The following is a 25426-nucleotide window of genomic DNA, read 5'->3' on the forward strand; positions in this document are numbered from 1 at the left end:
TACATTTGGCAGAGACCAGGAACCCCAATCTACCACTCTGAGTGTCTTAGTAAGGTACCCCGGAGCCCTGCTCACTGACCACATAATTAAACCGACATATTTTCATGCTACCTCACTCTAGCTTAGAGATTTATCAGAACCCAATTCTGCTACCCATTGACACAATCCATGAGGTACTTCTCAGTTCCCATAAGATGGAAAAGGAAGAGAGGAACCCATGCAAAAAAAAGGGAGAATGCTCCCTAGTCACTAAATATTTTAGATGAATTTAGTCATAGGAAACTGAAGCAGAGTCATTTCTTTGTGGGCTCCTTGAAAGTCCTTCCAGAAACCACATTAGCTGTGAAGCTTTTCTGTTAAGAGAACAGACATCCTTTCCATTTAAAACCAACTGACAGATAGTTGTGGTAGGGCTGTGTGGATGTGGGGGACCATTCTGTGCAAAAGGGGAAGAGGAGCAGTGCCATTTATAGGAACATCCTTTCTGACTTTAAAATAAATTATACAGGTGAACACAGAAGTTCATGCTACTTGCTGGAAGCAATAAGGATCAAATTTCGTGGACCAGGTATTCCACAAACCTCCATGAATCCTTCCTCATTCCCTGGGGCTACTGTATTTCATGGTGCATTTCAGTAGCCCTTAGAAACTGGTGGCATGTCCTCAGATAGATATCTTGAGTGATAAAGATAGACACTTTGATTCCATCAGTTTCTTCCACAGGAGTTGCCGGATTGCCAAGGGGCATCGTCGATATTCTCACTAGAGTTCCCTTCTTCCTTCTACCTGAGTCAAACTGCAGTCTCTAGGTCTTCATGGGTAAGGATCTTGTAGCTCTGACGACTTTCTAGGTATGAAGCCAAATCTGGGTCCCCAGCCTGCTGGGCTCTGTCTTGAGGGGTCTTGCCCTGTAGGTTACAGATGGAAAGAAAAAGACACAAGGACAAAAGGTAGAATATCAGATGAACACCCAAGGACAGAGCTTCACATACAGTAGCTGCTCAGAAAATGAATGTTAGCAGCTTTCCAAAGAAATAAACAAAAGCTAAGGGGGATAAATGAGATCATAGAAGACTGAATGGGAGTTTTCTCTGATGATTTTAAAGTTCTCTAGAATATTCCTAACACATTTAGATACTCTTGGTTCTTGAATTGGATGGATTTTTTAAGTCAATTCCAAGAAAAGACTATGGAGCTCCCAGTGCAGAACATTAGTTGCCTGGGAGTATTTACAATCTACAGCAAAAAGAAGCAGCTGGTAGGGGGTTATTTATCCTTTCTCTTTTACTTATTTTCCTTAACCTTTATTAAAAAGAAACATAATAATGGATGAAAATCCCTGAATATGATTGTTATCTGGGAGGTATTATCTACCATCAACACCTAATTTTAATTTGGTCGATCAGACCCAATTAGTGACATAACAGAGCTCTGAGGGAACAAATGATTTGCCTGGCACATAGAAAGTGCTTAATAAATGCTTTTTGACTTGTGTTGATGGCTTCATATGGAGAAGAAAAGAAGCAAAGGTCAGAAGACAACACTTGAATCAAATAACACTGGGCATCTATCTAATAATGTGAGCAGTAAAAGAGAGAAATAGAGAAAACAACAGAATCATAGATCTAGATCTGGAAGGTACCTTTGTGGGCACCTAGTCTAACCCCCTTAACTTACAGATGGAAAAAGTAAGAACTTTGTAGTGGTTATACAAGTAATGAGGGACAAAGCAGAATCTAGTTCCTTTGCCTCTAAGGAGGCATTGCTCTTCCAACTATATCATAGTTCAAATAAAAGAAACTGGAACCAAAATAGAGTAGGAGGGCTCATAAAGTAGATGAAGAGCAGCCATGGAAACCAATTCACCCTTTTCCTTAATATTGTCTAATGCTCTCTTTGCTTAAGTATACAATTTTCAGAAATGTATTTTCCTTATGTAGTATCTTCTCTTTCAAGCTCTTCATTATTCTCTTCCCTTCAATAAAGTTTAGTTCTTGCAGGCATTGCATCACCCCTACCCCCTCCACCCCATTCTTATGGTAATGAGAAATTTAAACAGCTAAAGGTATGTAGATGAAATGGGCCCAGGATAACCCCGAATCAAAGGGCCCCCTCCACATTTTCACTATTACTGTCTACACTGCAGCCAAAAAAAAAAAAAAAGCTCTTTGGTTTTCCTTTTTTTTTTATTTTTTTATTTTTTTTTTTTGCCTAAATCCTTGGGAGGGTCATAATTCTCCTTTAGTGCTTCTGTGTCCTTTTAATATATCTTTAGTACAGGACACACTCCAGTTGTCAGAGTACAGAATCCCTTCACTGTGGACACAGAGAAATCTTAAGATTCAAACTGTATATAGGGCTAGGTGGCAAAGATACAGTTTCAGTACTTTGCTCAATTCAGTTTTGTTAGGTTGTTCTTTTTATTATCTAATAACTAAATCCCAAATGTGCTTACTCATTGATGAGTCTCTTTGATGAGTCCTATTTGTTCTATGTCAAATCTTCTCTCCCTATAACCACTAGAAGCCCACCTTGGTGGTTTTATCTCCCTTTAAACTCCAGTTGTTCCCCTTTATCAAGCACATCTTCTTCTTGAAGCTGTGTCTCCCTTTTCTGGGTACATAACTTTTAGGTCAATTCTACTGAGAATCTTCTTAACTAGCCTTAACTAGCTCATATAATACTTTAATCTCATGTTTCTAATATAACTTCCCTTTTTTACTCTTCATCCCTGCCATTTGTAACTCCTACTCACAAGATGTCATGAAGGTCACATCTGAATGTCTTATTCTTGCTATCCTTTCAGTAAAATAGCAGCACATATAAAAAAACACATTTATAGAAAAATACTGAAGGAATTGGGGGAATTGGAAGTAAGTGATAGTGGGAATTGAGTGAACCACACTGACTCCATCATGTGACTCAACTCTGGAGCTAGCTCAGTTCTCTGTCTATTCAATCGTGGGTTCAGTCCAATATCTGTCCTGTGAGAAAACTTTATTCAATTGTGGGAACAGTGAGAAAACTTTATTGCATTATTTGAACCTAGTCCTGCATGTCTGGGAAGCTAGACCACCCCTATATATTGCTTAGAAACCTTTAACTAAGGACTTAAATTATGTTGACCTGAAACCCAGACAAGGCTTGAAGATTGATACAAGGAGTTTTCTCACAATTATACATTTCAAGTACTCCATATGTATTAGCTGAAAATTAGACCTATACAGATTAACCACAGACACTTGAGGTGAGTGGGATACCTTTTCCTGATTTCAAGGAATGGTATCTATTAATTATCCCTCTTCCAACTTGAAAAGTCTCTAATCTTTCCTCCAATTAAAAATCAAGTTAGCTAAAGTATCCTATTTAATTTTTCTATTAAATTAACTGGCCTTATTTGATTGTTTTTAATGCAGAATAATATGTCTCTTCCTGTACTGGGGATCCAATCCTAAACTGAAGGAGAGATCTAATCCCAATTAATATATATTGCCTAATAAATCAAACCTTTGTTTCTTTGGTCATTTCATCTTTCACCTACCACAGGAAAAATAGGAGTTCACATTCACATTTTAGTATATGTAAAATTATTTTTATGTTATGTATATATATGTACATATATATATATATATATATATATATATACACACTCACACACACACACACATATACACCTCTACAATATATAAGGTTGACTTTATAGTTTGAGCCACATAAGAAAATCAATATCATTATTTTATTGCTACACATTTTTTAGAATGGGGAAGTTAGTAGTACTCCTTCACAAACTGACACTATCCCTCAACTATCTACCTGTCTCATTAGATGACCAGTGCTCTGCTTGCTACTGAATGCTAGTATTTCTCTTCATCATTGAATGCCCTAATATTTAGATCTTCCCCATATTCACAAACACAACACAATACAAACAAAAACTTCACTTGTTCCCTTAAAAGTTTTAGAAGATCATGGAGTTACAGGTAGAAGGGTCATCTATCCAACAAATTCATTTTATAGGTGATTATTTGAAGTTCAAAGACTTATCCACCAACACACAGGTAATAAATATTTGAACTTAGGTCCTCTGACCCCAGATCCAGTATTCTTTCCCCTACACTTATTGCTGGATCTAGAAAGTTAGTTAGGAATTTCTAAAGTTAGTCTCTGGCCTCACATCTACCTATTGTGTATTACAAATGTGCTTTTGGAAATTCAATCTATGTCTCACTTTCCTCATCTGTAAGATAGAGATAATATATACCTTATCTAGCTCATAGAATACTTGTAGAAATCAAGAGATAAAAAATGATCAAGCATTTTGGGAAAAAAATTAACTTCATACATACAAAGTGAAAAAATAGCTGCTAATCATTGATTTGGAAAGATTCAGGTTTTCCCCTTTTTCTTTTATCATTTTATTAGGACCTCAGTCTTTGAAGGTTGAGTTAACCTTCTCTTCTGCCCAAACCCCACCTATGCGACCCAGCTATTGTACTCCACTCAGATTGGTGAAAATCAATTCTTTGAATAGACTGCCCAAGGCTAGCAAACCTAGAAGTAAATGACATAATCAAAGTTCAGGTCCAGCTTTTGTTCTTTCATTAATTTTTAACCAATCAGAGTTGATCGCTAACCTCTGGAACACCCCCTCCCCCTTTCCAATGGGCATATATGAGCCCACCATGATTGTTTGCAATCTAAGAAAGAAATGGCTAAATTACCATCCTTTTATTAAAATGCTGGCATTATTTATAAAGTGATTAAATTACCCAGAAATTATGTCTCTTGAATCTTTTTAATTACTACAAAGGGATTTATTATTTAGTATTGATTTTCATTGTTTGGGCCATTCTTTTGTTCCAGTTATTATGTTCTTCTACCATCAATACCACCCCAGTTCTCATTCATGAATTATTTTGTATTTGCTCTATGTCAATTTTTTTATCCCCCTCCACAAAACTGGGTAAAATATAGAGTCCTTCAGGGCAGAGATTATTTTTTTTCAAACCATAGCACAATGCTTTGCATATAGTAGCTACTTATACAAGCATGTTAAATGAACTTACATTCTATGTTCCTTCTTGTAACTCTTTGCCATGAACCCTGGAGCACATAAATATTGGACTGAATGATGAATCGCATTCCTCTGTCTTCCTTCCCATGCTCCCTTCTACAACCCTGAAGGGTAATAGTACTCCATACCCATGCCATCACCTCACTAGAATGACCCTCATTTCCATACTTGGACATTGGATATCTTTCCCCTCACAGTCTGGCTGCCAGGGCTCAGCCAAGGTAACAGACTAGCCAAAATAAGGCCAGGCACACATGGAGATTTATAAATGTACCTATGCAAACACACACCCTTTCTTTGTGGTTATAGATTTAAATTGCTGTTTCTCTAAATAAAGCACTTTATTTTTTCCTCCTTTTTTTCCCAAAGCCCCAGGCACTGCCATGGGCATAGAAAGGATACCCTAGCTGTGTGCACAACTGAAGATTATGGTGCCAGTGGCCGTGCCCAGCTAGGAGAATGTTTCCACTCACTCATCAGGTTACCTTGGAATCCCTCTTTCTCAGAGATGCCCCTGCATCCACCAGGAGTTGGCAGACAGCCCGGTTCCGCTGGCAAGCAGCCTTATGCAATGCTGTCTCTCCTCTAAATCAGACCAGAAAAGAAATTGGCAGTGAGGAACTTTAACTGTGGAAAGGAAAATCCCACCTTGCTCCAGATTACAATGTTCTCAATTGTATCCTATTCCTGTATAAAGTTTTTTCTTTTAAAAAATGGTATTGGTCAGTTTGGTCCACTGGTTGAAAATTTATATATAAATTTAATGTGTATTTATTAATAACACGTATTTATGCTTCCTAGGGAGGCAGCATATTGTAGAAAGTCATTGGATTGGGTAGGGAGATAATTAGATTGAAGGGCACTGGGTCTGACAAATCTAGAATTTCTTGGATATCTAGGACTGCCTTGGAGAGATACTTGCTTTCTCCAGATCTCTCTCATATACAAAATGAGGATCACAGCTTTAAAAATGGAAGAGATCTCAAAGAAGATATTTTACAAATGAGGGAAGAGAGGCTCGATGGGAAGAAATGACTTTCTCAGTAAGCAGCAGATAATATGGGGAGGCGCCAATGATATAATGCATGTGAAAGCACCTGAAAAGTTGCAGAATATTCTATGAATGTGAAGTAGCTGTAGCTTAGTCCAGTGGAAAGAACACTAGGTCAGGAATCAGAGGTTCAAACCCTACCTCCAACTTTTCATAGCTGTCTGAACTTAAACAAATCCATTATCCTCTCTGAGCATCTTCATCTGTAAAATAAGATATTTAGATGATATGGTTTCTCAAGTCCCTTCTAGCTCTAACTCTCTAGGAGTGTATAATATTATACAATAATATAATAAAATGCCCATACTTTATAGATGAATCGACTGTGGCTCATAGAGGTTGAATGATACATCAGAGCCATTCTACTAATGAATGTTCCAGGAAGGTTTCAAGCCTAAGTACTCCAGCTTCCAAGACTAAGACCAATGCTTTTTCTTATTATGCCACAATTTTGGTCTATTAAAATATAGATGTTGAAGCACATCTCTGAGGGTTTTTCCAGTTTTAAAAATTCTGTGATTCACTGATCCTAATTTTAGGTGCTTGTGGGCTGACAGAGGAGGTTTATGAGAGAGAATCCAAATTATAGGACCCAGAGATTGCTAGGATGAATATGCTCCTTTAAATCCATCCTGCCTTATATTTCTAGCGATGAAATAATGTTTTAGTTTAGATCATCATTTTTATTTCAGATTTCTTCCTAATTTCTTGATGCAAGAACTCTTCTGGATTGAATTTCAATTATAGAGAGCATTGCTCAGAAAGTTTCTGTCCCTGTTGGACATATGGTGTTCATTCACCTGGACATCATGTGATATATCAAGGTATCAGACCCCAAAAGATTAACAAATAAGCCAGGAGTGACATCTGATTCCTAGTCTAATGAACTTTTTTGTATACTATATTCTCTTTGTGTGTTTCACTACATCATTGTGCATATATATCAGGAAATCTGTATATATCACAGATACTTTTTGGATGTGATTTTATGGGAAGTCTTTCCACCAACACATATCAAGAGAAGAAATTAGCAATGAGGAACTTTAACCGTGGAGGGGAAAATCTCACCTTGCTCCAGATACATTGTTTTCAACTGTATCTTATTCCTGTAGGTGTTTTTCTTTTCTTTCAAAAAATGGTATTAGTCAGTTCAGTCCACTGACTGAAAATTTATATTTAAATTTAATATTTATTTGTTAATAACATATTTATGCTTAGTAGAATCCACAGCTTAGTAGAAAACTCCTAGGGAATTGTCTGAGCCACAGAAAGAGTAAATGGTTTGCCCATGGCCACATTACTAATAAGTATCAGGGTGGAATTTAAACCCAGGTCATCCAGTATCTAAGTATCCCTAAGTATCTCCAGTATTTAAATATCCCACAGACTCTTCTCTCTTTCGTTTTCCCAACCATATTCCAAAAAGAAACCCAAATGTCATAAAATTCTGGACAAGTACTTACGTTTCACTGTCTGTCATATCCAATAATTCAGAAGGACCTGTACAAGAAACAACACATTTACATGAAGAAGTCAAAAGAATTAGCAAGAGGCAGGTAACATTATAGAAATTCCCAATATATAATTCCTTGGAAAAATCAAATGAAAACTAGAAGGAAGTGAGGAGAATAGATTAAAAAGTCTGAATACTCAAAATCTGCCTTCCCTATCAATCAACAAATATTTACTGAATTCCTACTAAATTCCAAGCTTGATTTTATCTGTGGGCTATATAAAAGAAGTATAAAATATGATATCTTCTCCCAATGATCTCACTAATCATTGTGAGATATATATATTGTGAGATAATATATATTATATGTATAATATATATTATCATTGTGAGATATATATATAGTGAGATAATATATATTACAAAACTAATATATATGAAATAGTTGATAATTAGTATTTAATGACTCCATTTATAAATGCAATGGGAGAATCCAAGGATGAGAGGAAACCAGTGTGACCTAGGTGGCTTATATAGCAAACTTTGAACTCACCATTAGCTAACCCTGCAATAATATAATAATACTGTGTACTATTAGATCTTAAGTCCTCAGAAATCATTTAGCCCAAACCCTTCAGAAATCATTTAGCCCAAACCCCTCATTTACAAATAAGAAAAGTAACGCCCAGAGAAAGATATAGAAAACACTGTAGATAAACTTTTCCCATGGAGACTGTGAGGTCTTGATATACTTAATAGCAAGGAGAATTCTTTCTGATATTTGCCCTCCGTGAATGTGCAATATTTTATCATAGAAAGCATAATAGCAACCCTATATTTTCTACAGAGGCTTCCTTCCATGATCACTTCCTCTCCATTTTTATGCACACTGGAACAAAAGGAAATGAATTTACTTCACAGGAAAGGGAAAAAAAAAATCATGAACCAGTCCCCTAATAGATAACTGTAAAAGGATATGAACAAACAATTCAGAAATGAAGAAATGAAAGCTATCAACAATCATATAAAAAATTTCAAATTAGCAATAATAAAAGTTGAAATATGTCTGAGTTTCCATCTCTAACTCATTAGATTGGCAAAATTGGCAAAGAGGGAAACGGCTATTATGAGAAAGGTTTTGGGAGATCAAATACACATTATGAGTATAGTTGTCAATTGGTCTAAATCTTCTAGAAAATAATTTAGATATACATCCATGTTCCCTGGCTTCCTCCCACTTTCTGCAAGAGGCTTTCCTTGAACCTCCCAGCTGCTATTGCTTTCACCTTGAGTTGTCCTCCATCCACTCTGTATTCATCTCCTGTACACAGTCATTTACATGTTATCATCCTCATAAGAATATAAGCTTTTTGTGGGTAGGAACATTTTATGTCTCTCTTTGTATCCTCAGCACTTTGACTAATTCCTGAAATATAGTAAATTTTTTCTTTAAAAAAAAAAACATATATTTGGACCAAGTATAGGACTATGAAGTACATACATATTCTGAAAACAGAGAGAAAGGATTTACATCAGTACTTTGGAGTTATAGGAAAGAATTAGAAAATGTAAAATAGATATGAATCAATTGCAGAATAGCCAGACCAATTTGGTATTTGCTATAATAGAATCTTATTACACTTTAAGAAAATATGAAAATGAGAGATCCAGATAAAATCAGGAAGACCTGTATAACTTGGCACCTATTAGAATAACCAGAAGAACAAGTTACATGATCACAATTAATGTAAAGAAAAAAACAATTTTAAAAGACAAGAAAACTCTGATTAATTAAAAATGGTATTAGTCAGTTCATAATAGAAGAATACTGCTGACAAAACATACCTTGCATGTCTCGTGATGAACTACCATTGCAGAATAAGACATGAATTTTGAATATGGATAATGTTTTAAATTCTTATGCTTAATTATACTTTATTATTGAAAGTGGGTACAGGGGAGAGGTTGTTAATATTGATAGAATTCTAAACATGTAAAAACTAAAGGACCATCAATAAGACCAAAATACATAGAAGAAAATAAAATGGAATTTTAAGAGAGGATAAATATTTTTTTTTACTTTTTTAACATTTAAAATGTGCTTTTAAAAACAATATGAGGCATTCCCTATTTTCCTATGTGAAATGTATGATCTGGTCAAATTGTTCTCCTTTCTAAATCCTAGCCATGCTTGATCCTTTATCATTTGCATTCATTTGCTCATTTCATTCCCTAGTGTTCTTCCTATCTATTTGTTATTAATATAATGATGATTTCAATGATACTTAGAGGTAGTAATAATAACAATAGCTCACATTTTCATAATATCTTAAGGTTTGCAAAGCACTTTACAAATATTATCTTATTTGATATAACAATCCCGAGACATAGTGCTTATAATTACTCTCATTTTACAAATGAAAAAATTGAGGATGAGGAAGGTTAAGTGACATACTCGCCCAGGGCCATATAGCTACTAACTGTCTGGAGTTATACTTGAGTTCAGGTCTTCCTTATTTCCCCTTCTATCCACTTTGACACTTACCTTGCTCATCTACTCTTAAGCCAATCTAGCCCATTGTGATTTCTTCTTCCAAAGGATCTTTATGCCATTGCTTTATAAATCATTTAGTATTATATATATATACATATATGTAATATATATATATAGAGAGAGACTAGATCCTTTACAAAAACAAAAAAGCACATGGTATTTACGTCTATCCTTCGTTTTTATTTGTTTTGTACCCTCCTCTGTCTATAAAGCACATTTCACTCCACCACTGTCTTGCACTGGCTAAGTACACATACATAAAATGAGGAAATTGAATTATATGATTGATCTTTAAGGCTCTAAAATCATAAGATTTTATATATGTCTTCACGAAGACCAAGTTCTCATGAAATACTACTAGAGTTACCAAAACCTGCTTAAGAAAATGGAAAGTAAAGCATCCTAAACTCACCTCATTCCTGCCCTCCAAGACCTATGTACATGAACTGCTTGCTTCTAGTCACATCTCCTCCATTCTGTCTGCATGTACTTCATGCTTTGAATCAATAGGATTTTCTATTCAATCATATTATATTTCTATTAGGCCTTAAAATTAGTAAATTGATTAATCTAATATTAAGTTCATTTTAATAATTTTTGTTAAGTGTCTACTATATGCAAGAAACTAGGGAAGTATGAGAATACAAAGATTAAACACACACACACACACACCCCAGACCTAAGCTTACAATCTAATATGGAAATAAGATTTTTCAAAAACAGCTATAATACAACATAGAATGTGATTACATAAAAAGGAGAGACAAAGAATCCTATGACAAATTTGAAGAAGGCGGCATAATTATCAGATAGGAAGATCAGGAAAAGGTTAATAAAGCATGTGGCTCCTTGACTTTCATCAGATGAGGGCAAATGGAAATGATTTCAGATAAGATGAATAAGCCTAATAGAGGTTCATGCGAGAGAAGGATGGAATAGTAGAATCAAAGATTTAGGGACCTTAGAGATTACCTGCTTCAGAAATGTATGGCCTGTGAGTCACACATGGCTCATAATACTTCTGACTGCTGCTCAAATTAGATCAAAATGTAATTTTTCTCCAGTCTTTTTTAGTCAAGTCTGATTATTCGTGATTCCATTTGAAATTTTCTTGGCAAAAATACTGGAATGTTTTGCCATTTCCTTCTCTAGATCATTTTACAGATAAAGAAACTGAGGCAAAGATAAATGACTTGCCCAATTTTCCTGGCCCAGCATTCTATGAACTGCAGCCACCTAGCTGTCCCTATGTAATTGAATAATTAATTATGTATGTGTATTTATGTACATTATGCAATTATGCATGTGTAATTATGTACATATGAAAATAAGTTATTTAACAAAATAATAAAAATACAATTAAACATAGATAATATCACAATTTAAATATGCAGACAGCAGGAGTCTTCATGCATGGATTAATGACCTCGGTCTAATCAGATTTTAACTATTCATCTTGTCAGATAGTTCTTTAGACTCCAAAACCAATTCCCTCTCCACTGCACTGACCTAGATTATAGGGGGTATTGAATACCAGCCTAAGTAAATATTTTAATACTGAATTTTATCCAGTTAACAGAAAGAGAACCAATGATGGATTCTGTGCAGAAGAATAATGTGATTTTACTACATTAAGAATATTGCCTGAACTATCATAAAAGACATAATGAATAGGAGATCCTGTAGCCAAGAAGACAAGTTAGAAAACTTTTATAATAGTTCAGGTGAGAGGTTATGAGGATCTAATTAGGGTGTTGTCCATGTAACTGGACCAGAGGATGCTGACACAAGAGAAATGTCTGAGCTAGAACTGACAAAAATTCATCAAATAATAAGATTATCCCATATAATGAAGGCCTCATCTTGGCAGTTGGCAATAAGCAGCAAGGGGAGGAAGCCTGAGAGAAAGCTTACTCTTGCCCTCTCTGCTTCCCCTCAACCCCCCACCGGGCTCCTTTCCTCTCTACTATGCATGAGGCCTCTTGGTGCCTTAAATTACAAGTCCCTGAGAACTAGCCACTTTAATTCTATTCATTCTTGACAGGGCAGCCTCAACAAGACCCAGGAGCAGGAAGGTTTCCAAAGTCCAACAGTCTTTTAAAGAGCCACTGACGCCCTCTGCTAACCTCTGGAGCCATTCACTCTGAAAGGAAAGGCAGAAAAACAAGTGATCCAATCTCTCCAGTAGTTCTGTTCCCATCATTACTGCTAATTGCAAAAATATTTGAGCAACAGAAGCAATGTCTTATTGAAGCAGCTGCTTCCTCCTTCATTTGGCTGTATCACTGGGGGCAGTGGGGGCTGTTTCAATTGGTGAGATCGCCAAAGCCATACAAGCCAAGTTCTAAAGTCTCCCCACCAGTAAGAGGAAAAAGCCTGCAAAATTATTTTCTTGGTGTAATGTATCAGTAGTATGATGCTGGGGAGAGGCAAGACAGGAAAGGAATGGGGAGAGGGAACAAAGAGAAGGTTCATTCTGATCATTTGTGAGAGAGATTTCTTTTCTTTGCAATAAAATGCTTATTTTTTTTTCTAATACCTCCCTTTCATCCTTAGCATCTTCAACAGAAATGAGAAAAAAACAGAAATGATTAGTATCTCTAGTAAAATTTTTGCTGAATAAGAATGGAACCAAGGGCTGATTAAGATTTCTAACATAACACTTTTTCTTAAAATACCCTTATATCCCTGTGTGTAGAAATATGCAAGACAAGGCAGATCATCAAGGGAAAGAGGCAGAAATCAAAAGATCAGTGTTGGGAAGGGAATAAGCCTAGCCAAAAACTTGGCTTGGATTGCAAAAGTTCAAGAGGATTTTCTAAACTTCCATCTTCTCTGACTGGATACTGGGCAAGTGGGTACTCTTAACATTTGAATAATTATTTTTCATTTTTTTCTCCTACCTCACTTTCTGGGCATTAAAAAACTCATGGATTTATTCTGGGTCCCAATTTGAGACATTCTAATACTCCATGATATAAATGAAAGTGGACGTTGAGATTTTTCTAATTGAGATGGGAAAGAGATGGTTTGGGTGGCCCTTCTTAGTAAATATGCCAAAGAAGAAACATGAGTGGTTAAATAAGAATGGATCAATCAGCAATAGCACAGAGAATCGGTTGTGAAAATATTAGAAATGAATAAAACAATTCTTCTTGGGGAGAGAAAATGACTTTCTTTCTTCTTCTTCTTCTTCCTCCTCCTCCTCCTCCTCCTTCTTCTTCTTCTTTTTTTTTTTTTGGTGAGGCAATCAGAGTTAAGAGACTTTTCTAGGGTCACAAAGTCCAGTGCCTGATGCTGGATCTGAACTCAGTCTCCAGAACCAATAATCTGTCTAGTTGCTCCCAAAATGACTCTTTCTTAGCAAGAATAGAAAGGAAAGAGGGGGAGAAGAAGGATGGAAAGAAGAGGGCTTTGTATAGGGCAAAATGTATCATTATCAATGAGCAAGGATGAAATTTAAAAGCAGGGCTTTTGCCCTATGTTAAAGATAGGGCACAAAGATCACTTCCCTGCTGGTCTGTGCACAGAGAAGATGGTTTTAACTCTTCATATGCTCTTGGGATCCTCTGATGGCTTGTCTAAATCATCTAATCTGAGAAGCAAAGACGACTTTGAAGGCACAGATCTTCCATGTTCTCTGATCCTTTCCTGGTTACCTCAGCCCCAGAAATAATCTACTCTTTCTTGTCAATGCACAGAACACTGATGAGATTTAACATACATTCTTGTAGTGTAGCTATTCAGAGAGACACAGAGAGAAATGTAAAGACAAACAGAGAGAGACAGAGAGAGACACAGAAACAGAGAGAGACAGAGATAGAAACAAAGACAGAGAGACAAGAGGTAGAAATGGCAGGGAAGAATGGGGAAGGAATAGACTGAGGGAGAAAGGCATGAAGAAAGAGGCAGAGAGCATTTATTAAGTTGTTTATGTCTCAGGAATGATGTTAAGTTCTTACAAGTGAAGAAGATACTTGCTCTTATGGAAATTATATTTTTTATGTTAAAATACATGTTAAATCCCATATAAGTATATATATATTTATACAGTTATTTTGCTGCACAAGAAAAATCAGATCAAGAAGGAAGAAAAAAAAAACTGAGAAAGAAATAAAATGCAAGCAAATAACAACAGAGAGAGTGAGGATGCTATGTTGTGTTGCACACTCTGTTCTCATGATTCTTTCTCTGGGTGTAGATGGCTCTCTTCATCACTGAACAAGTGGAACTGGTCCGAATCACCTCGTTGTTGAAGAGAGCCACGTCCATCAGAATTGATCATCGTATAGTCTTGTTGTTGCCGTGTATAATGATCTCCTGGTTCTGCTCATTTCACTCAGCATCAGTTCATGTAAGTCTCTCCAAGCCTCTCTGAAATCGCCCTGGTGGTCGTTTCTTACAGAACAATAATATTCCATAACATTCATATAACATAACTTATTCAGCCATTCCCCAATGGATGGGCATCCACTCACTTTCCAGTTTCCTGCTACTACAAAAAGGGCTGCCACAAACATTTTTACACATGTGGGTCCCTTTCCCTCCTTTAAGATCTCTCTGTGATATGATCCCAGTAGAAACACTGCTGGATCAATGATTTGATAACTTTTTGAGCATAGTTCCAAACTGCTCTCCAGAACAGTTGGATCCGTTCACAGTTCCACCAACAATATATCAGTGTCCCAATTTTCCCACATTCCCTCCAACATTGGTCATTATCGTTTCCTGTCATCTTAGCCAAGCTGACAGGTGTGTAGTGCTATCTCAGAGTTGTCTTAATTTACAGGAAATTATATTCTAATAAGGAAAACTATATATAAAAAGGGAATCTGGAAAAAACAGACAAGAAGATGGTATGGTATTGAGATTTTTGAAAGTAGGGTGGAGGCCTAGTTCTCCTATCAGAGCCTAGGGTCCCATTGTCAGAGTCCAAGATTACAATTGTTAGACCTAAAGATGATGACTGAAGCAAAAACAATATGATATGAAGATATCTGGGAAGAGAATATTTTATCTCCCCGACAAAATTGTAAGACCCTAAATTGCAAAAAAGTCTTTTTAACATTAAATCCTCCACAGCATTTGGCACAGCTCTTTATTCATATTAAAGGCTCAATAAATATTTGGTAATTAATGAATGAATGTCTCATTTTATTTATGCATTGCTAACACATGTACACTGCAGGAAATTGATAAGTATACATTGAATTAAATTGAATTACGTGAATGTAATTTGATTTTAAAAATCCATTTAAACTTCTACCGGACAGAATGATGGGTCTAAACAGATAAGGTTACATTTACTAATAATAAATATAAAGTCATACATTTGTAATCAAAAACTAATTATCTAAGTCTGAGAAAGATAGTATAAACAATTTATTTCAAAAAAGTGCTGAGATTTAAGAGATCAGAAGGCTCAATTCAAGCCGATGCCATTATTTGGCAACCAAAATTTGAGTGAACATAATCTTCTACTATATTAAGAGGAGCACTGTCTTCAGAATGAGGATAGTGATCACCTGATGTACCTAACTTGATAAAACCACACCCGGAGTACTAGGTCACTTCCAAGAATCATATTTCAATAATGACAAACTGAATTGTCTTAAGGATTATATTTTTACATCTGGAATGGGATGTTAGAAGCCACAGAGTCCTAGACCTCTACCTTTGTAGATGAGAAACTGGCCTCTAATGTCTCAGGCAGAGTTTGAAGCCAGGGCTTCCTCAGTCCATTTATAGCTCTCTGCCCAGTATGCTACATGGCATCTCTCAAGATCTCAAAGGATATAGATGGCGAGGAGGATGAGGGACTGAAAACTAGACCATGGGTACTTCAAGTGAAAAGAAAAAGAATTTTTAGCTCAAAGCACATAAGGCCTTTGAAGCATAGGATGGCAGTCTTCAAGTTTGTGATGACCTGTCATTTGGCAGAAAGTACAGGCCAAAGAGTGCAAAAGGTGTACCATTGGTTGATAGTTTCTGAGAGGCAAAGGAGAGCCTAATAAAAAGAAATACATCATTTAGGGTTTTTGCAAGGATGGGATGGATCACTCAAGGAGGTAATGGATTCCCAGTCACTGGTGGTTTTGATTTTGGGGCCTAAAAATTCTTTGTTGTAAAAGCTATGAGATAGATTGCTCAAAAAGAGGTTAAACTGAGGTTGCTTTCCACTCTGAGACCTTGTAATTCAGTCCTCTTGTTATACAGCCATATCATGTTTTGTTTTGTTTTTTTTTAAAGATCAAAGATATTGATCTCTACAAAGTGGAAGAATCATGAAGGAAGGAAGGAAGGTAATGAGGTCAAAGTGAAATGGGATAAAAATAGATTGGTATCCAGGTAAAAAATCATTGAGGGAAAAAGCAATACCTTTGAGAGAATTTTTTTCCAGTATAAAGACAGCATTATTCTAAACATCAATTTTTCTCCTTAAATAGCTTCACCATCTAGTAGCAATTGTACAGGCCCTGTAAGAGGGCATTCATTGGGCTGCTGGATTCCTTGCAGTGAAACCAGAACTCTGAGTCTTTGTAGTGAAGACCCTTTAACTCTGTCCTGGGTTGTGTGCTTCTCCTGTGTCTCCTACCCACTCCTCTAAATCCCCTCTGCTTCCCCTCCCACCTTCCCGCCCCCTTCTTCCCTTTGGCCCTCATTTTCCATTAGTCTCCCTGACGCTGCCACCCGACCATTCCAAATCCCCCTCTGCCATGGGACAAAAGCTGCACAGATGTGGGGAAAGCTGGCACTGGGAACGCTAACAGCACTGTCATCCTGTCCCAGCAGGAAGGTGGCTGTTTCTCTTAGGGACAAGAGGGAGAGAAAGAAAAAAGAAACTGAAGGCAGCACAAGACCACAGAATAACCCCATAGAAATCCAAAAGAAAATGCATGAGTGAGATTTCTATCACAGAAAACAGCAGGGAGCGTAAAGAAGGGGGGGTACAAAAACAAAAGAACAAAATGTGTGGGGAGGTAAAAGAATAAAACAAGACAAAAGTCTCTCAAAGGGGCCAAATGGGGAGGAGGAAAGGGGGGTAGAAAATATGGTTGAAAGGAGCTGAAAAGCAGGAACCACTGGGGGTAAACTCAGCTGGAATGACTCTCCATCCTTAATGTCTCTCACCACTGTCTGTGAGGAATTGTTAACTCCCCCTCTCCCTTGATTCCCTTTTCAGCCCTCCAAATACCCAAACTTGAGTTATTCATAAAGGAAAGCAGCAGGTTGTGGCTATGAGAGAGGTCTGAGAGAAGATGAAGGGAGAAAAAGATTCAACATTTCATAGACTTCCCTATAATGTATTACATCCTTCAAGCTGGAATCCGTGCAGAGCCCCCCTCCCTTTGCCTCATTGCTCAAAAGTCTGGTGTTTAAAAGAATCCTTGGAAGAGAAATTAATCACTGATTACTGAGTCTAAGAGGGTCACTAATCTCTCATTTCTGCCTTTTGAAATGGAGTCGTATTTTTAGTGAGCTGAAGTTTTGATTGGGACCACAATCTCCAACCACAAACACCACAATTGAGAGGTAGGAGAGACAAGGAGGCTTGGGGTGGTAATGATGAAAAAGGCATGAAAAGTAGCTGAAGCTAGAACCAGGTGCCATGTCATTTGTTCACTGCTAAAGGGCCCTGATAAATTCTTAATATTACAATAATCAATGATGTCTTTGTAAAAAGTCAGGTAGTCTCAACATGCACCTTGGATACTGACCATATTAAGCTATAATGGTGACTTAAGTCAAATCAGAAAACCTTTGTAAGAGTCAGAGTTCACTGTGTGGCTCCAGAAGAATATGGCTACAAAGGATCATAAAGGGTATTATTCTGATCCCTTAATTTCATATATGTGGAAACTGAGTCTTTTGGTGTTTTCAAGGAACTTATCCAAAGTTACCGGGGCATTAATTAGCAGAGTGGATATATATATATATATATATATATATATCTTCTGACTCCAGATCCAATGTACCAACTATGCCATTTTCTTTTTTTCTTTTGCATTGTTTATCTGTTTCTTCTTTCTAAGGTATATTAGGCAAAACATTCAATTATTTTGTCCAATTTGATTCTATCCCAAATTTCAAGTCATATTTCAATTAAATGATTAAATTTGCATATATATTTTTGAGTGTGTGTAGAATGTGACTCAGTAATCTCATCATTTTGGTGAACTATCAATGTTGAACTTCCTCCAAATTGTCATAATCTCTGAAACTTTAGCCTTAGAAAAGCCTGTGGTATTAAATGGTTAAACGATTTATCTTGGGACATAATATTAATGTCAGCATATGATTCAGTATGCATGTATATTAAATAAGATTTGTTAAAAGTGTATATTTTCTGTTGTAAGATTGAAAAGTGGGAAAGGAAGCTCTTCACAAAGTCAAGGAAAGCTTTGGTCATTACACCATTATTAGTTCAATCTCTATCCATATCTTATAGCCTTACTGACTGCTATTTAATAGACAGTCCATTTTCATTGCTGGAATCAAGAAATTGAACAGCTTTTGTCTAATATCTAATCTAGAAAACAACTGCTAATTTCATCATAAGATGGCATTTAAGGAGTGCCTGCTGTGTAAGGAGAATGGTTTGCTCTAGGCAATTTGTGCCCTCCCCAGAGGGAACAATAATTTACTTGGGATGGCATGGAGGAGATTCCAGTGATTTATTACCAAAGCCACAGATGATATAGACTTTACTTCACAGACCCTAATGGAAAGTGAAGAGTCAATTTGAACTTACATCAAATACTGGTGAATCTATACATTCAGATTTTGTCATATCCAGCTCCATGAACAAAATGACAGAGTAAAATGGACATTAAAGGTGAAACTGATATTATGTACCAACTTGGCAGGATGTGGATCTGAGATCAACACTGATCGCATTTCACTTTTTATTAATTAACTTTGGTCCATGGGATATATTGAGTTGGTTTGTTTGAACAATGGCGGTGAATTATGCTGCACCATTCACATTCTATCAAGTCTTTTTGTAACCAATGAGACTAACATTAGTGAGATGGCTGGCTGGAACACAGGGTATGGTTGATAGCCATGGGAACAGTGTTTTTCTTGATATGGTGCTAATTGGGTCATATGGGAATCAAGGTTTTGTTCTCATTAATTCTATGCTCACACTGAGTTCTCCAATCCAGATTAAAATATGCAGTGTATTTAACATATTCCAATCCTGTCTGTTTCTGTTTCTGTCTCTCTCAGCCTCATTTTGTGTCTTCTCTAGATTTAGCAATACATTTTTTATCAAGTGAGTCTTTTTTTACACCAATATTACAAGTGAAAAAAATAACAATGGTAGTACCTATTTGCCTTGACAAATTACATACTATCCAGAGATGTGGGGGTAATCCCAGACTATAACATGAATTTGGATGGTAGTTTGAATTTGTAGTTTGGTAGGTGGTAGTTTGAATTCATAGTAGATGAATCTGAGAGCTAGTTGTGTGTGTATTTTGGACATCCGCTGACAATGGACAATGAGGTGGGCCTAGAATTGAATAGGATTAAGAAAGTACACTATAGTACACTTAGAAAATTGCTGGAAAATGGTCACAGACAATTTTCAGATGAAGAAATTAAATCCATTTCTAGTCATATGAAAAGGCACTCTAAATCATTATTTATCAGAGAAATGCAAATTAAGACAACTCTGAGGTACTTCTACACATCTCTCAGATTGGCTAAGATGATGGGAAAAGACAATGATGAATGTTGGAGGGGATGTGGGAAAACTAGGACACTAGTACACTTTTGGTAGAGTTGTGAACCATTCTGGTGCAACGATTCTGGAGAGCAATTTGGAACTATGCCCAAAGGGATATAAAACTGTTCCTACCCTTTGATCCAGCAGTGTTTTTGTTGGGCTTATATCTCAAAGAGATCATAAAGGAAGGAAAGGGACTCACATGTGCAAAAATGTTTGTGGCAGTCCTTTCTATAGTGGCAAGAAACTGGAAAATGAATGGATGCTCATCCATTGGAGAATGGTTGAATAAGTTATGGTATATGAATTTTATGGAATATTATTATTCTATAAGAAATGATCAGCAGGATGATTTCAGAGAGTCCTGGAGAGACTTACATGAACTGATGCTAAGTGAAATGAGCAAAACCAGGAGACAATTGAACACGGCAACAAGAAGATTATAAGATGATCAATTCTGATGGAAGTGGCTCTTTTCAACAATGACATGATTCATACCACTTCCAATGATCTTGTGATGAAGAGAGCCATCTACACACAAGAGAGAGGACTGTGGGAACTGAGTGTGGATCACAATATAGCAATTTCACTCTTTTGGTGGTTGTTTGATTGAATTTTATTTTCTTTCTATTTTTTCCCTTTTTGATTTGATTTCTCTCGTGCAATAAAATAATTGTATAAATATGTATGCATATATTGAATTTAACATATATTTTACCATGTTTAACATATATTGGGTTACTTGCAATCTGGGGGAGGAGGTGGGGAAAAGGGGTGAAAAAAATGGCAAGTTTTGCAAGAGTTAATGTTGAAAAATTACCCATGCATATCTTTTGAAAATAAAATAACCTTTTAATAAAAAAGTGAAAAAATGAAAAAAGAGCAACATCTGAGAAAATAAAGTAATGAGCACAGAAAAAAAGAAAATTACAAAGAATTTTCTTTTTCTTTCTTTTTTTTTTTTTTTGCTCGAGCATTTGGGGTTAAGTGATTTCCCACAGATAAGAAGTGTTAAGTGTCTAAGACCAGATTTGAACCTGGATCCTCCTGACTTCAGAGTTGATATTACAAAACATTTTCAACAAACTACCATCTGAAATAAAACTGTTTTTATTAAGCATTTTTATAGCACCAATATGGTCCTGACAATGTTAAATGGTTGTGAATAATGGAGTATCTCAATATCTGAAGAAACAAAAATTCTTATGACTCAGAGGAGAATGGAGAGTTTCCTGTGACATAAATAGGCTGTAACATGTTACTTTTGTCACATGAAAAAGAAGAATTACGGTCTATCCTTCAGGGAAATAATGTAAGATAAGAAGAAAAGGCATGCCAGCTATGGAATAAGAATGGGGTGTAACAGGCAGCCAAACTAAGAACTTCACTAATACATACAAAATGTTTAAAAACCTAAAGTAAGGCTTCTAGCACTCAGGCAGGTCCTCTATGGAAGATTTATGGAAAGGAATGAATAAGAATTGTCCAGAATGGAAAGAATTAGATAGACTGTAATCTGTATATTCTAAAGTAATATCTAAATTAATGAGAACATGAATCCATTGAAGGATAGGAAATATGAAGCCCTATATGGGAAACTGAGGATGTTAGAGGCATAGGAAATGTTTTCTTAACTGGTGTTGTTTGAAAATAGGGAATTTAGAGAAAAAAATAACATTTGGAAAAATCAATAGCCAATTAACAAGATGGTGTGATCAGAGAATGGGATTTGAATTTCTGGATAGTAATTTAATATGCAAATAATAACGCAGGTCCTAAAGATGAAGTATGTTGAACAAGGATTGGTAAAAGTATGTTTTTCTGTTATATGGTTGAGAAAAGAGGAGGAAAAAGGGAGAAAAACTGTCAACTGTGAGAATAAAGAGTAGGTATGCTATGGGAAGAATAAAAGCAGTATAACTAAGTGACTAGTCATTCATAGACACCAATATCCTGAAGAATGGCAATAAAAACACTCATAGTTTCAGATGGATATGAATACACACAAATGTACAATATAGTAAATAATGAGCCAAAGATCTTAATGCAATGAGTGAATTAAATAATTGATGATGTACTTATCAAGTATTTACTATATGCTTGGCTTTGCGCTGAGTGTTAGGAATAAACACACACAAAATAAGATCTCTGTCCTGAAAGACCTTGTTAATATGGAAAGATACCACACAAATGGGAGTGGTAGTCAAGGAAGTCGTAAGGGTGGTAAATGGAATTATAGAATAAGAATTGAACCATTATGTTCAGTAATGGTAGCATTGATTTGATTACTCTTTTTGGAGCTTGAAGTATAAAAGGACAGATTGTGAAGACAAAAGAGACATGCCATCCACATGGCTTGAAAATTGTTACAGAATACTAGCCTGAAGATATGGCTAGAAAAAGTAAAGGAAAAAGAAAAACTTCAGTGGCATAAATAATATTCAAATCTTGTGGGAGGTGATAAAAGACTAGAATGTATGAAATGTATATCATACTTGAAATGAGCAGATTAGATTAACTCAGTGGTAAAGATTAAAAAAAAGATAAAACTAGTGGGGGCAAATATAGTGGAACATATTTACGTAAGAATCAATACTGAGAGAAACAGAAGTAATATTAAAGGAAATATATTAAAGACTGCCTAAGCAAAAGGAGCCTCATTCATGATGAATTGTGGGAGTAGTTTATAAAAACTGGCAAGAAGACATGATATAATAATGATTGAGGACTTCAACTATCTGAACAGTCTCCCTATGATAAAAGCAAAGCAATTGAAAAATGATTGACTTACCTTGGTGAAAGTTTCACCCTTAAGAAGATGAAAGAGGTAGTGAAGGGAGCTATCTTTCTCAACCTGATTTTAACCAATAAGAGAAAATGTAATGCAGAAACAGAATAACTCAAGTCTTTGAAGGAGGGATAATTCTACCTCAGAGAATGTAGCAGGTAAGGAAGTAAAGTCCAAGCATGGCCTAATATCTGACCAAGACTTTGAGGCACAGGATATAGACAAGACCTCAGAAGAAGGATAGATCATATCATATGGCTTAAGATTCCCCAAGGGAAGAAGGATAGTATATACTCTTCAGTGCAAAATTCTTATAACACAAACACAAAGAATTCACATGAGAACGAAATGAAGAATTTTCCAAAGATAACAACGTGGTGGTACAGAGAATTCCCTTCCAACAGACTACAAAATACTAAGTACAGAAAATGAAAGCAAAGGCAAATAATTGCAGAATACCAAAGTGTAGCAAAGTCCTGTAACAAAAGTATCCAGAAAAGAGTAGAATAAGCTAAGATTTAAGATGAATTTACAATAGGCCGGTGTTTTTAAGCTATGTTGAGGTGAGATGAAGCCAAAAAAGGAAAAAATTACTGGGTGGGACACCAAATGGTAAAGTGATAACAAAGGCAGTCCAAAGACAGGAAAAACAGATACCTTCTGTTTGTTATTTCTCTATCAGGTGAGATAGTCTTCAAGCTCAGAAGGATAGAACCCAAGTAGTTAACGGGGACCAGGAGATAGTAAGAATGTACTCAGCTGCCCTAAATGAGATGCAGTCATCAATTCCTGATAAAAGGTATATAAAAATCTGGAAAGAACTAGGAGATTTGATTCTCAATTGTTGTCAATTAGCTTCAAAAGATCATAAAGAATGATTCTGTAGGACTACAGATAGGCAAACACAGTCCTAATTTGCAAAACAAGAGAAAGAAGGTAGATTCTTCAAACTTGAGACCCACTAAATTTAACTTTGATTCTTGATAACAAGTTAAAATAAATTGTTAAAGGAATCATGAACATTTAGAAAGAGAAATAGAGATCAGTGAATACAAGATAAGATTATCAAAGACAAGTTATACTTTATGTCAGACTAATTCCATTTACTTTTTTGTGATTAAGTCACTGGATTAAAGTATTGGGGCAATGTCACAATATGCATTGATTTCAGCAAGGTTTAGAAAAAATTCTTTACTTGAAGGGAAGAGAAAGGAGCTAGATAATGGTACAATCTGATTCAGAAGCAACTAAATGTCTAGACCCAAATACTGGTGATTAGTAAATTAATGTGAGACTTGAGACAGGTTGGTGAAATACCACAAGGTTCTAATTTTAGCCATTTTTCTGCTTAACACTTTTATCAATGACTTGAATAAAAGCATAGATAGCTTACTTACCATGTTGTCAGATAGCATGAACTTGAGAGGTATAAGTAACAGATCTAGAATCAAAATCCCATATGTCCTGCCTTTGAAGGCTAGAACTGATGAGCCAGATGGAATGAGGTAATACTTTAAAATGAGAAATGTTAAAACATGTAAATTGCGGTTAAAGAAGGGAAGATATGTCTAGAGAGTTCATTAGGGCAAAGAAGGGAAACATGACAGTTGTGATCAAGTATTTGAATGACTATCATGGTCTAGAGGTATTAGATTTATTGTGCTTGGTCCTAGATGACAAAACTATAAGAAACATATAGAAATGACAGAGGCAAAGTTTAAAGAGATTTAAGAAAAAAAAAATCCTAACATTCAGAGCTTTTGAAAATTGCAATAGGTTGAGTTAGAAATTGATGAGTTTCCCATCACTGGAAGTTTTTAACTGAATTCCCATGATAGAATATAGAAGGTAGCCCTGGTCAAGTATGATTTGGACTAGCAGACATGTAAGGTACCTTCCAACTTTGAGATTTTCTGATTTGACAATGTCATTTTGTATCAGGACATTCTAGCATGGTACATGGTACAGAAAGTTTGCTGGATTGGGAGCTGAGAACTTGGTCACAAATTCTCAACATACCACTCAGGACCTGGGTGAATATTGGCAAGTTTTTCATCATTTCTCAACTGCATAATGAGTTTGCACTAGATAATTTTAAAAGTTTTTTATAGCTATAAAGCCCTGATCCTATGACTTCTTTCAGATAGTTTCTGTGATCTCCATAAGATCTACATTGTGCAGACATAGAAAGCTGAAATTGAGTCATAAGCTGTTTCATTTGCTTATGACACCTTATTTCCTGAAAGATATCTCTAGAAATACCATTTTCTGAAAATTGCAGGACTCAGTAAAGACAATATCTGGAAAGGGTTTGGTAGCTTTAAAATCCTATAAATGTTACAAACAAAATGGCAAAAGACTCTAAGATGAGCATGGACAGTAAAGAGGTGCACAGAATTAATAAGATCCCACTCTGAGAGTTTCCTGAGTCAAAGTTGGCTTTGTAAGAACCACTCTGTCTGCAGGTAAGCGCTGCTTACTCACCATGGTCAAGGATGTATTTCACAATATCGCCATTCCCAGTTTTAGCTGCGTAGTGAAGGAGTGAACAGTGATCTGGTCCCTGGATTAGTAGACTGCCTCCATTCTTATAGCATTCTATGAGCTGAAAAACAGAAACCCAGAAATTCAGCCAGCATTTGGAGGTAAGGCATCCAGTGGTAGAGCAGAAGAGGCAAATCACAAATGCTATCTACCTCAAAAGACCCAGAGGGGAAGCCAAACAAAAAGAAATCCCATTCCTTAGTTGCATCATTTAATAAACAGATAGCCA

At 36.0% G+C, this 25426-nt stretch overlaps 1 protein-coding gene across 1 annotated transcript in view; it reads right to left on the reverse strand.

Annotated features, from left to right (window-relative positions):
- Positions 1 to 791: 791 nt before the first annotated feature.
- The window catches only part of DGKI (diacylglycerol kinase iota), a 552148-nt gene continuing 527513 nt past the window's right edge, over positions 792 to 25426 (reverse strand). The window contains exons 31-34 of the mRNA XM_031939143.1: positions 25138 to 25258; positions 7589 to 7625; positions 5560 to 5659; positions 792 to 908 (exon numbers count right to left, since the gene is read on the reverse strand). Of these exons, the coding sequence (XP_031795003.1) occupies positions 792 to 908; positions 5560 to 5659; positions 7589 to 7625; positions 25138 to 25258 (375 nt within the window). The remainder of the gene's footprint in view (positions 909 to 5559; positions 5660 to 7588; positions 7626 to 25137; positions 25259 to 25426) is intronic.

The sequence above is a fragment of the Sarcophilus harrisii genome, chromosome 5 (genome assembly GCF_902635505.1).
Source record: "Sarcophilus harrisii chromosome 5, mSarHar1.11, whole genome shotgun sequence".
Lineage (NCBI taxonomy): Eukaryota > Metazoa > Chordata > Mammalia > Dasyuromorphia > Dasyuridae > Sarcophilus > Sarcophilus harrisii.